The 12,181-nt window shown below is 35.8% G+C and overlaps 2 protein-coding genes across 2 annotated transcripts; one reads left to right on the top strand and one right to left on the bottom strand.

Annotated features, from left to right (window-relative positions):
- Nucleotides 1-4,891: 4,891 nt before the first annotated feature.
- LOC125869306 (boron transporter 1-like) lies at nt 4,892-8,810 on the top strand. Its single transcript, XM_049549882.1, has 13 exons — nt 4,892-5,015; nt 5,100-5,272; nt 5,465-5,547; nt 5,631-5,823; nt 5,904-6,042; nt 6,172-6,337; nt 6,446-6,612; nt 6,697-6,870; nt 6,961-7,056; nt 7,166-7,303; nt 7,407-7,726; nt 7,850-8,120; nt 8,287-8,810. The coding sequence occupies exons 2-13, from the start codon at nt 5,169-5,171 to the stop codon at nt 8,572-8,574; spliced, it is 2,139 nt and encodes a 712-aa protein (XP_049405839.1). The 5' UTR covers nt 4,892-5,015; nt 5,100-5,168; the 3' UTR covers nt 8,575-8,810.
- Nucleotides 8,811-8,973: 163 nt separating this feature from the next.
- Nucleotides 8,974-11,634, bottom strand: LOC125869315 (uncharacterized). Its single transcript, XM_049549887.1, has 5 exons — nt 11,566-11,634; nt 11,264-11,341; nt 11,119-11,163; nt 9,548-9,645; nt 8,974-9,151 (listed from the first exon to the last, which is right to left on the bottom strand). Exons 1-5 carry the CDS (start codon nt 11,590-11,592, stop codon nt 9,073-9,075), a joined length of 327 nt encoding a protein of 108 aa, XP_049405844.1. The 5' UTR covers nt 11,593-11,634; the 3' UTR covers nt 8,974-9,072.
- Between the last annotated feature and the right edge of the window lie 547 nt (nt 11,635-12,181).

The following is a 12,181-nucleotide window of genomic DNA, read 5'->3' as shown; positions in this document are numbered from 1 at the left end:
TAGGAAGATCATATATTAAGAAATTCAGGTTTCTTAGGACTTAATGGGTGAAGAAGAACCCATTGATGAAGTTTCCACATACCTTGATTGAAATCCTAATTGAATTTGGAGAAGGAGACTTGAAGCTTTGGAACCTTGATCTTGCCTTGACAGGGAAACTTGAGAGTGAATAAATTAATTTTGAGAGAATGAGAGGGAATGGGGTGGTTAGTAGTCTTCAGATCAGTTATACCCACATAGAATAGACCAAAATGACATAGTATAAAGATTAAAAGAGTGGAAAAGAATAAAATAGCCCTGACTTGTCGGATGGATTCTACGAGCACTATCTATGGATCGTAAAACCTTCTACCGTCCGTGAAGTGGTCCGTTAAAGCCAGAAGAGAAAAACCTTGAGACCTGAAGTTTCACTCTATGGACTAGTCTATGGTTCATAGAACACAAGACGGTATGTGCATTTGTACGTAAAAGCTGATATCCTAATTTCTATAGTTTTCCTTTTATGGACCATGGAATGGTCCGTAAAATTTTCTACGGCCTGTCCTGTTTGTCCGTCAAAGGTAGGAAATTCTTGGCATTTATGATGTTTCATAACCTTAGTTTATGGACCCATCCATGCTCCATAGAACTTTCCATGAGCGGTACAAACCTCCCGTCCTAGTCTACCAAAAGCGCAACTTGTTGAAGATGGTCTATGAACGGGTTTATGGTCCGTGAAAAGTTATACGGACCATTTAAGCATCTGTAAAACCCAATCCTGAAAATCCAATATCTGAGGTTTTCTTCAAGGGTCACATCTATTGACTATTCAAACTTATGCAGTTCGTAAACACCTCCCTTAAAAGCCAAATATTGCAGACTTCAGCTAATATCTACAATTTCCAACTTTTATCTAAGTTAGGCACTTCCAAGGTGATATAGAAATGATACTATAAACCATGGAAGAGCCACTAATATGGTGCGTTATTGAGGTTCCCTCAAGCACAACACTAACAACGACGTTGTCGCCCCATACATACTCTTGCCTCATGCACAGAAGGTCATTCTTCTGCACTAAAGACACATATTTTGACACCACCTTTACATGCTCCTAACTATAATAGTCTCCAGAGAATAGGATAACTTTTGGAAAAGTATCGACGATAAGTGATTCCTCACCGAATCCTTCTGACAAATTGCTCGGATGGGCCTTCCTTTCGTGGTGATAAAACAATTGAATCCCCTCTACCTATTCTCATCAGAATGTTGGGTAAAAAGATTGTTTGTCTGTGATGCTAAAGAAAGACCAAAACATAAAGACATGTTCAACGCGACTTAATCAACTAAGAGAAGAGCAAAGTTGAGTAGAAGAAGGGAATTTTGAGAAGAAAGTGGCAGAAGTTCAAAGGGTCGCATGAATTAAATAATCAAAAATTCATTAATATAAGAGGAAACCACAAAACGAGGCTCAATTAGAATTGGACATGTGGCCGAGAGTATTAAATGTGAGAAATCGCCCCTCTAATCAATAGTGTGAGAAGTCTTTTAAACATACATCCTCACCAAAAATAGATAAACTCCACTTTTGAATCGTGGTTACGCAGGTCTCTGAAAAGTGGGGGACTATTTGTATGGGGTAAAAACCAATCCCAAACGTGTGGTCAAATCGGGGAAAGACCCGTGGAGGAAGTGACAAGTCAGGTCTAGCTCGATCATGATATGACACAAAACGTATCCTCATTCATAACTGAAGGAAGCAGTCTTGCTCTCGAGTATCTTGTAATCATTACACTCGAGTCTGCTGTCACATCCACAGGCTCGCCTAGCTCCGGAGCCACGAGGCTTAGCATAGGAGACTACATCGAAATGGGTTGAGGATGAAGCTCAACTTCTATCGAAAGATATGCAATAAACTCTCTCTGTCCCTAATTACTTGTCCACTTTTGAATTGACACACCTATTAAGAAAATAATGATTGACATATTGAGTTTATCATTTTACCCATATTAATTATGAAGTGTATGAATTAAAAAACTTAGTAAAAAAAATTGGTCTTTCTTGATTTGTCAAAATAGACAAGTAATTAGAGACAACTAAAAAAGGAAAATTGAACAAATAATTAGGGACAGAGGGAGTATTATCCTCCCTAATCATTGCATAACAACCGTGGACCTAGGTCAAAGGGGTCGTTTGGTACAATAATCAACAACGCAAGGATTAGTAATGCATGGATTAACAATGCAGTGATTATTTTTTATCCTGTGTTTGGTTCATTGCTTCCTATCTAATCTAGTGTTTGTTTTAAAACTCTACAAAAAGCTTCTTTCCAATTATATCCTTGAATTATTATGAGATTTTCTATTTCATGAAATAGTGTTAAGGTACATAACTACCGACCAATACTATTTGTTGTGACCTTCGAACTAGCTAGGATAAGCACAATTTTGTCTCCATATTTGCTATTTTCTCACTTGAATTATTTGAAGATAAATAATTATCATCTTAATAAATTTATCTCACAAAGCATCAATTTCCATTTTTTTTAAAAATAAATAAATTACATTTAAAGCCAAAAAGACGATAAATAATAGTAAAATAGAGTAAACCATCTACATTTACACATAAAAATTGCAAATTATAATTTTAATATGTGTAAATTTTATAAATTATTTAAAATACAAAGTCAATTTCAATAAAAATTAGAATAGTTGCATCTTTATACCTTTAATTCAACCAAAAACACACTCTTATTCTTTGACATATATATAACAACATATGTCAAAGGATATATGTTGTTCTGCCATCCTATAAACATATACACACTCTTATCTATTCATACGTTGTTACGGTAGATCTCAAATATATCTTTTATATATCTAGTAGATTATGAAAGTAAATATAGAAATGGTCGATGCATACATTTACGGTCTTTTAAGTGAGTTAATACAAATATCATACGGTGATACATTTATTTTTTCAATTAGTAAATATTAAACAATTCATATTTCAAATATTGTATGGATTGTTGCCAATCTATGTTTAAAAAACAGTAATACTGATTACCAGAAACTTTGCAGAAACACAAAGTTATCAAAGTTTCCAATGAACCAGTGAAGAACATAAATTAATTAACAAAACTAAAATCTGTAAAACGTACCAGAATCTGAAAAAACAGAATAGGAAGAAGATCAAGCCCACTGAATGCACAATGTCCCCTTAAGGAAATTATTCCCTTCTAGTATCCGAGGTTTGATTTGGAATATGTCATCCCAGGATAGAATGATCTCAATCACCAGTGTATTGATACCCAAAGCTCTAGTGTCAGCGAGCCACTCAACGACAGTAAAGTACATGAAAAATATTTGTGCAAAAGAAGAAGAAATCAAAAATTTTCGTAAGTAAAAAATCTGAAGCATCAGTGGTATTTATAGCCAAGATGCACTGGTTCTGAAAGGTTGCAACCTTCAGAAACTACACGACCATTCCAGAAAGTTTGCAACCTTTCAAATGGTCATGGCTGTTCTTGAAAGTTGCAACCTTTCAGAACAGTCATTTTCAACGGCGGGAAATTCAAATTAAAACGGGAAAGTGTTTTAAATAAAACGGATCGCGCGGATCCGAGTCGGGTTGGAACGTTTTGGCCATTTAATTTAATTTAATTAATTAAATAAATAAAACAAACTTTTTCCAAAAAATAATCTCTCGATCGATTTCCAAAGCCGAAGCCGAATCTGAGCGAGCGACGACGGCACGAGGGAGGTCCCTCTTTTCAACCATTTTAACAACTAATAGAAGTGTTTCTCTATTTAACCTCTTCTATTTTTCTTTTCACAACCAATGAGGGAGAAATGCCTTTTTACTAAAGTATAAGAAAACTTTTCAAGTTCCTCTCTTTTCATCTTTCCTCCATTTCCCATTAACTCTTGTTATATACCCAACATGAATTTGTAGTGAATTATTTATTTGACTTGTATTTGATTTATTTAGCAACAAACAACTCTCTCTAAATAATAAAATTTGTAAGCTAATTTATTTAAATAAATTTCCTAGTACAAATATAAAATATAAAATCAAAAAAATAAATAAAATGATTAAAAGGATTTGAGGGATATTTTTATCTTTACATAGACTAATCTCATGGTATTAAATCCTATGCATTACTAATACCATCAAATGAAATGTATTAGTTATACATCCTATAATACCATATAGGGTGTATAACTAATTCATAGATTAGTTATACATAGGTCCAAAATTCCTACCAAATATAATACTAAATAATATCATACCTAATACATAGGTTATTTCTCCTAATACTCCCTACAAAACGACTCCTAAGGGCTCGTTTGGTGTGAGGTATAATAACAAATAGTCCCGGGATTGAATTATAGTACCGCTTATTTTGTTGTTTGGTTGGCAAGTTCGGGATAACTTATCCCGGGATTAATAATTAGTACCGGGATAAGTTATCCCTCTCCTTGGGTGGTATAGTAATCCCGGGATAAAATAGGTAAATGACAAAAATGTCTCTTTCAACCCTTTTGTTATATCACTTTTTACATTAATGAAGGGCATTTTTGTAAACAAATAAATTGTTCTTAAAATTTATTATTTTGAATACAACAAACCAAACACTCAATAAAAAATAATCCCAACACAACTTATCCCATCATAACTAATCCCAACATAACTTATCCCAACATAACTTATCCCATCATAACTCATTTTCAAACCAAACGACCCCTAAGAGTCTTAGTGGATGTCTCGAGTCTAAGTTAAACATTGGTGAAGGGTAAACAATGTTGTTGTTGGTGACGTGGGACATGGAGAATGAAGACAAAAGAGTAAAGCAACACGGTAAGAGACCAGCTTGTCATGTTCTGTCAATCCCTTTTCTTTTCTCTCTCATGCAAAATAAAAGCAGCCTTGAGAGTCTTGACCAGACACTAGTGTACCTTACACTGCATTTTGGTGCTTTGTATATTCTACCCTTTTGTTATCATCAGATCTTTTGATGAGTATCCATTTCCACAAAGGTAAATATATGTACTACTACTTTCTTGGATGCTTTCTCCATTTTAGGATCTTCAATATAATAGTGTGTAATGTATTGTTGTCAGATTTACTCAAGTAGTCAATTGAACTGGTGAAGACTATTGGATTGAAGAAGAGAATCAGTTGTTTGTAAAATGGAAGATAATTTTGTGCCATTTCGTGGAATTAAAAATGACCTCAAAGGAAGATTAATGTGCTTTAAACAAGATTGGACTAGTGGTCTCACCGCAGGCTTCAGGTACAATTCTTTCTTTTTTATGCCATTACCTAGATAGTAAGTTGTGGAGTGTTAAGTCATCCTTAACCAACCAGAGGTTTTGAGTTCGAGTCCCTCGAGAGCGCTTTACCCCTCAATGTGTGGTGCTTTACCCCTCAATGTGTGGTATATTACATGAGCAGTTAGTTCATTAACCATGCTTGATTCGTGTAGGATTTTAGCTCCCACTACCTATATATTTTTTGCTTCAGCAATTCCAGTAATATCATTTGGTGAGCAGTTGGAAAGAAGTACTGGTATGTTTTCTTCTTGTATTTCTTGTAACTTTTGTAGAGAAATAAGTATATATTGAGTTGATTTGACAAGTTTAGAGTTGCAGATGGATTGATAACTGCAGTTCAGACTCTTGCTTCAACTGCATTATGTGGGATTATGCACTCTATAATTGGAGGCCAACCTCTGTTAATTCTTGGAGTTGCAGAACCAACTGTGCTTATGTACACATTCATGTACAACTTTGCAAAAGATAGACCAGAACTGGGACCAAAGCTCTTTTTAGCTTGGACAGCATGGTATATACCATTTCTTTTTTCAACTATCCACCAAATACCATATTTCATTACCTTTCTTCATTGTTAATTTCCATCATCAGGGTGTGTGTTTGGACTGCAATCTTGCTTTTCCTTCTGGCTGTCCTAGGAGCTTGTTCCATTATCAATAGGTTTACACGTATTGCTGGGGAACTGTTTGGCCTTCTAATTGCAATGCTTTTCATGCAGCAAGCAATCAAAGTAAGAAAAACATATATAGTTAGTTAGTTCATTTGTAAGGTTGCTGAAAAACCATACTTAGTTGCACAAGGTTTAGATAATACAGTATGATGGAATTTAGTTAGTGATTTGACTTGTCATGGATTGTAGGGACTGGTATATGAATTTCGTGTACCAGAGAGAGAAAACCCAAATCTCCCTGAGTTCCAACCTTCATGGAGGTTTGCAAATGGCATGTTTGCATTGGTTTTGTCGTTTGGTCTTCTACTCACAGCTCTAAGGAGTCGAAAGGCAAGATCTTGGCGATATGGCTCTGGTGAGTTCTTTTGTAAAACTAACTTCAATAGCTTTCATTTAAATAGGACAAGATTGAAATGTTCATTTAGTTCTAGACATGATGTTGAACTATTTGTCCCTCTTCCAGGCTGTCTTCGGGGTTTCATAGCAGATTACGGAGTGCCACTCATGGTTTTAATCTGGACAGCTGTCTCTTACATTCCTGGTAAAAATGTTCCAACCGGGATTCCAAGACGACTTTTCAGTCCAAATCCATGGTCACCTGGTGCCTATGAGAATTGGACAGTGATAAAGGCATGCCTACCATTTTAAATTGTTCTGTATCTAGCAAACTTATCTTCCATCTCTTGACACTTTATTTACTCTTCAAATTTGTAGGATATGCTAGACGTCCCAGTACTTCACATAATTGGTGCTTTTATTCCAGCAACAATGGTAGCGGTCCTGTATTATTTTGATCACAGCGTGGCATCTCAACTTGCTCAGCAAAAAGAGTTTAACCTTAGAAAGCCATCTTCCTACCATTATGATCTGCTGTTACTGGGATTTATGGTGTGCAGTTAGATTCTCCCTACCATCAATTGGCCTTTTACTTCATTGAATGTCAACAACTTATATGATCTAATGCTGTTGTTATGGCAGGTTATCATTTGTGGTCTTCTAGGAATCCCCCCGGCAAATGGAGTCATTCCACAATCTCCAATGCATACAAAGAGTTTGGCCACACTGAAGCATCAGGTATGCCCATTTGACAAGAGCAATTTGTGTGTCAAAATCATCAGGTGTTTGAACATATATGAGGGAAAGAGGACCAGCTATCCTTTGACTTACCTTCTTTGTTATGCAGTTGCTTCGTAATCGACTAGTTGCAAAAGCACAGAAATGTATGACTGAGAATGGTAATTTGGCTGAAGTGTATGAAAGTATGCAAGAAGCCTATCAACAGATGCAGAGTCCATTGATTCACCAAGAACCATCATCTCGGGTATGATGTAGTCCATTTCACATCTTTCATTCAACACAACTGTTTTCCTTTCCTGGATCTTGCAAATTATAGGACTATCCAGTAATATCTAATTCATGAACAGGGGTTAAAAGAGTTGAAAGAGTCTACGATTCAATTGGCTTCAAGGATAGGCAACAGGGATGATCCTGTTGATGAGACGATCTTTGATGTTGAGAAGGAGATAGATGACTTGTTGCCCGTTGAAGTAAAGGAGCAAAGGTTGAGCAACTTGCTTCAGTCCGCCATGGTGGGAGGATGTGTGGCCGCCATGCCTCTTCTCAAAATGATTCCGACATCAGTCCTTTGGGGATACTTTGGCTTCATGGCCATTGAAAGCTTACCAGGAAATCAGTTCTGGGAACGGATCCTATTGCTATTCACAGCTCCAAGCCGAAGATACAAGTAACTCCCTCTATCATCCTTCTAGGCTTGCTTTCCGGCTGAGCTTCACTTTGTATTCGACAGTAAAAGAAAATGCACGCATTATTATTGTGATCTCATGAACATTTTGTTTTCTTTTGACAGAGTAATTGAAGAGTGTCATGCTGTGTTCATTGAAACTGTACCTTACAAGACAGTAGCGTTCTTCACCATTTTCCAGAGCATCTATTTACTAATCTGTTTTGGGATAACATGGGTTCCCATTGCTGGCGTTCTCTTCCCACTAATGATCATGCTTTTAGTTCCAGTCAGACAGTACCTACTACCTAGGTTCTTCAAAGGAGCACATCTTCAGGAATTAGATGCTGCTGAGTATGAAGAAGCACCACCGTTATCATCATGCAGCATGACTAGAGTAAGCTTCACCCATTTTCCATCCGCATTTATGTATCTATCAACAGAAGTTAAAGAAAAAGGGTATAAATCATTTATGTAACTCTTCGTGTGACAAGTTTTGATGCCATAAAATGTCTCTATGAAGTGATTAGTACTAAGTCAGTATCTTCATAACCTTTTAGCAGGAAAATGAAGGTTCATTTGGAGATGATGGGGAGATTATGGATGGCATGATGACAAGAAGTCGAGGTGAGATTCGACGTATGTGCAGTTCAAAGGTTACAAGCTGCAATGCGACACCAACAAGAGATTCTGTTAGCATCCAAAGCCCAAGGCTTTCTAACAAGGTATACAGTCCTCGCGTTAGTGAAATAAAAGGGGAAAGTCCTTCTCTTGGTCGAGGAGGATCCTTCGGTTCCAGAACTGGGGAAGCAAGACGATCAAATCTGTCAAAAACTCATAGTTTCAACTAAAACTAGCACCAAGTACTCTACAATATCCACATTCACAAACAACCAAATATTGTTTCATAGACGCAGTTAGTTTAGGCCATTATTCTTGTACAATTTTTTCATCGTGTGATTTATCAAAGGAATGAAGCATTATTAACATACGCGCATTTTAGGTGGCTCTTTTGCTTATGCTTATAGAGAATATGAAGCATGAAGTAGTACTATTGAGTATAAGAAATTATTTGTGTGCCAGACAATGATAACTTTGCCTTGGAATTTTCACCATTTCTGAAAGTTGTCACTATATGATTTTGAGTTTCAGAACATTTAACTACTTTGCAAAGAAAAAACTATTCATCATTAAAATACTTCATAAATTTAGACACAACATCTGTATCACTAAGGTATGGAAAAGTAATCTCCAAGGTTTAGAACTGATCGAAAACTTTTAGTACATCCTAAACCAAGATTGAGACTGGTATCTTGGAATTCCTTGTAGCAGTTTGCTAACAGGCAAATTCAACAATTCTGGCTGAATTTCCGGCAAGTCATCTTTTCAGATTCATGCAACATGTGATTTATTAGCCCATTCGCAGCACTGCAACACCAAAGAAAGGCAATCATCAGAAACACTATTTTTTTAAGAGATGACAATGAGAATGGATTTATTTTTCAGAAAGTACGCATAATTTTTTTAAAGAAATGTATCAAGTAGGTAGAATCAGGATGCAGTGAAGTATATCAAGTTTAGAAGGAATAGTAGGTCAAAGAACTTTATGTTGTCCTACAAGTAACTTTCAACTGCAAGAGGAGGAGTATCAAACAACCATTTTGGATGAGATAGAAATTTGTTGAAGAATCATTCAATGAGTAGGTGGTTCATGATGTGAATATCCAAGTTAAAATCATTAGAAAATTCACACCAGTTTGGAAGACATGTGCTTTATTGAAAAACAAGAAAAATAAAATAAAGAAGAAGACATAATGAACTTACTCATCCTTCAATTTCTGAATTTTATCCGGCTCAGTCTCATGCATTTGCTTTTTGAACTGCTGTCTCACCATACCAACAAGAAGCTCTGTGTTATGTTGCTGCAAATCAAGGACAGGCAAGACTATATAAGTACTGAAAATGGAGTTTATTTTTATATTTTCGTTATTGGAACAACTCTCAGTTCAAACAAGTCAAATATTATTTGAAAAGAAAAAGGAAGCACAACTCTGGATTTGGCTTAACCATCAGAGCTATGGAATCACAGTAGGCAAGCAAAATGACAGTTCCGTGCCATAGACGAAAAAGTCTAGCTCTTGTGCAAGTGCTTCAATTGATTCTACGATTTTTTACGTAATAGCTTTTCCTCATGCCCGATGTCCGAGTTAAAAGTCCAGCATCTAATGTTAGGTGAAGCAGCTCTTTAACAGGTAGAAATATCAACCTTACGAAAATCGACCTTACGAAAATAAAAACAAAATAAGGGAAACCCATCCCTGCAGATAAACTTGAAGCCTAAAGAGAGGTGAGTTAAGCCTAGGCTTTAGTCACAATCCACATCCAAGTATTCCACCTTATCTTTCTTCTTTGAGAAAAGTGAGGAATTACAAAGAGATGACCAAAGTAAACATGAAGGGATATCAGATATGGTAGATTCTCCAAGAACTAGGTACCATATTTCAAACAGGCATGTCATCAAATATGAAGGTAACCGCTCATCCTTGGACCCTCTAGAACTGGATTTGACTAACAGAAGAAAAGGGGAAAGCTTAAAGTCATTTCTTATTGTTGTACAGATTTCGCATACCAATGGATCCATGTCTTACGTATGCCAACGGCATAGAGCCACACCCTCAACAACAGAAAATGTACTTGGTGTTATTAGTATAACAACATTTGTTTTGTATTCAAATTTCAAAATACAAAGTAAACAAAGGAGTAATTTTGGCACTTTCAATACAAGAATCTGGCACTGGCTTCAATTTCACACTTGCACCACATTTGATGTCTGCAATTAATTACAACGGCAGAACTGCCTTTCTTTTCCTCACTTCACCTCCTCTTCCCAGACTGTAAAATCACAAGCCAACATAATCATGACCACTCTTTCTGACCCCAAAAGGTAGGTTTTAGGTTATGGGCATCAACCTTTTTCATTTTTGGCTTCTCTTGCTAAAACACGTCATCTCTCCTATGAGGAATGAAGAAAAATATGTTCCTTACTTCCGCTCTTGAAAACTACAGTTTGAAGTAAACGTCAAATCCGAGAACATGATTCCACAAGTGAAATTCAGATTTTCACCTAAAAAATTTCATTTGGAGATAAAAGTCATCCTTGTTCTTCAGAGGAAGTACATCTTCAGACCTATAGGGTTCACTCGATGGTGTGAGGAAGGGCAATATGTCATGGAGTTAACTAATTACATGTGATAGAAGTAAAGAAATTAATACCATAAGCAGAATCTTAGATCACATAAACAGATTGCGCAACTTAATCATGCATTTGAATTTTAAGGATCACATTTAGACAACAACTAATATAATTTCAGAGCAACAAAAAGAAGAAAACATACCTTACTGCCAATGTATTTTGCTCGTCGGAGACACTCCCGATAAAGCTAAGGGACAAAGCAAAAGAAAGAAAGATACTTAAATGACTTTGCAAACAATTGTAGAGGCCGCATATATTCAAATAGCCAACAGTTAAACGATACCAACTCCGATAGCATTATTGGCTAGTTCCCGAGGCAATGCTGTTTGGAGAGATGGCATTATGCAACTCGGTTTAATTGGTTCCTATGAAAAAAAACAGAGATATAAGCCCTGTTGGTTTTCAAGATTGATTTCAATTTAACGAATTCAAAATGCACATAATTGAAATCCAGAAAATTAAAATGTAATACCCAATCTGCAACACCTTACAATTTACTTTTTCAGGGGTGTGGGGAGGAGTTATGCAACAATTAGAGAAAAAGATGAGTTTCAGCTCAAAAAAACCATAAAGCCATTTGATCAAACACCTTGAGTGCACTATTTGAAAAACCCATACACAGGGTCCTTTCAACAGTACTAATCAATCAATCAATCAATCAACTACACATAAATCCTGTATATTACAATTCTACAGCATCAAGCTAACACAAGTGAAGCTTCTCTGTTTTACACCAGATGGAAACCCACTTGCAAAGCTAGATTCATGGGTTCGGACAAATCTACTAATTTTTTCATAATATAAATATATGTATATTAACATATGAACCCAAAAAAATTAATTTAAAACCTCTAAAACTCCTAACTGCTCCGCCTACCCACACATACCCAAATGTATAACTATAACTGTTTCAACAAATCAAATCTAAAGAATGGGAGTAGATATGTCCGAACCCAATTCTAAGCAAGCAGTGGAGATTCCTATACATATACCACTTCTTTTAATCAAATATAACAAATCAGCAAGATTTAACTAAACAACTCTCAAGACTTTATTTAGATTATTACTCTTTTACAAATAATCAACTTTCAAATGTTGTTTTTTTTCATTTCTTCTTTACATGTTGATATAATTATGTATTTCTCCTACTTTTTTTTAATGTCAAAATAATTTGATTAAAATATTATTTTATCTTTGAAAAAGGA

The sequence above is a fragment of the Solanum stenotomum genome, chromosome 1 (assembly GCF_019186545.1).
Source record: "Solanum stenotomum isolate F172 chromosome 1, ASM1918654v1, whole genome shotgun sequence".
In the NCBI taxonomy this organism is placed as follows: Eukaryota; Viridiplantae; Streptophyta; class Magnoliopsida; order Solanales; family Solanaceae; genus Solanum; species Solanum stenotomum.
This window is presented reverse-complemented; position numbering and strand designations above follow the sequence as displayed.

What these genes read in the sequence shown, in the direction of transcription:
- LOC125869306 (XM_049549882.1), top strand. Translation starts at nt 5,169, where the DNA reads ATGGAAGATAATTTTGTGCCATTTCGTGGAATTAAAAATGACCTCAAA. An exon ending in TGCTGTTACTGGGATTTATG is followed by an intron (nt 6,871 to 6,960) that starts GTGTGCAGTTAG and finishes TTGTTATGGCAG; the next exon opens with GTTATCATTTGTGGTCTTCT. An exon ending in TGGCCACACTGAAGCATCAG is followed by an intron (nt 7,057 to 7,165) that starts GTATGCCCATTT and finishes TTTGTTATGCAG; the next exon opens with TTGCTTCGTAATCGACTAGT.
- LOC125869315 (XM_049549887.1), bottom strand. Translation starts at nt 11,592, where the DNA reads ATGGGTTTTTCAAATAGTGCACTCAAG. An exon ending in TAGCCAATAATGCTATCGGA is followed by an intron (nt 11,164 to 11,263) that starts GTTGGTATCGTT and finishes TTTGTCCCTTAG; the next exon opens with CTTTATCGGGAGTGTCTCCG. An exon ending in ATTCAGAAATTGAAGGATGA is followed by an intron (nt 9,152 to 9,547) that starts GTAAGTTCATTA and finishes TTGGTGTTGCAG; the next exon opens with TGCTGCGAATGGGCTAATAA.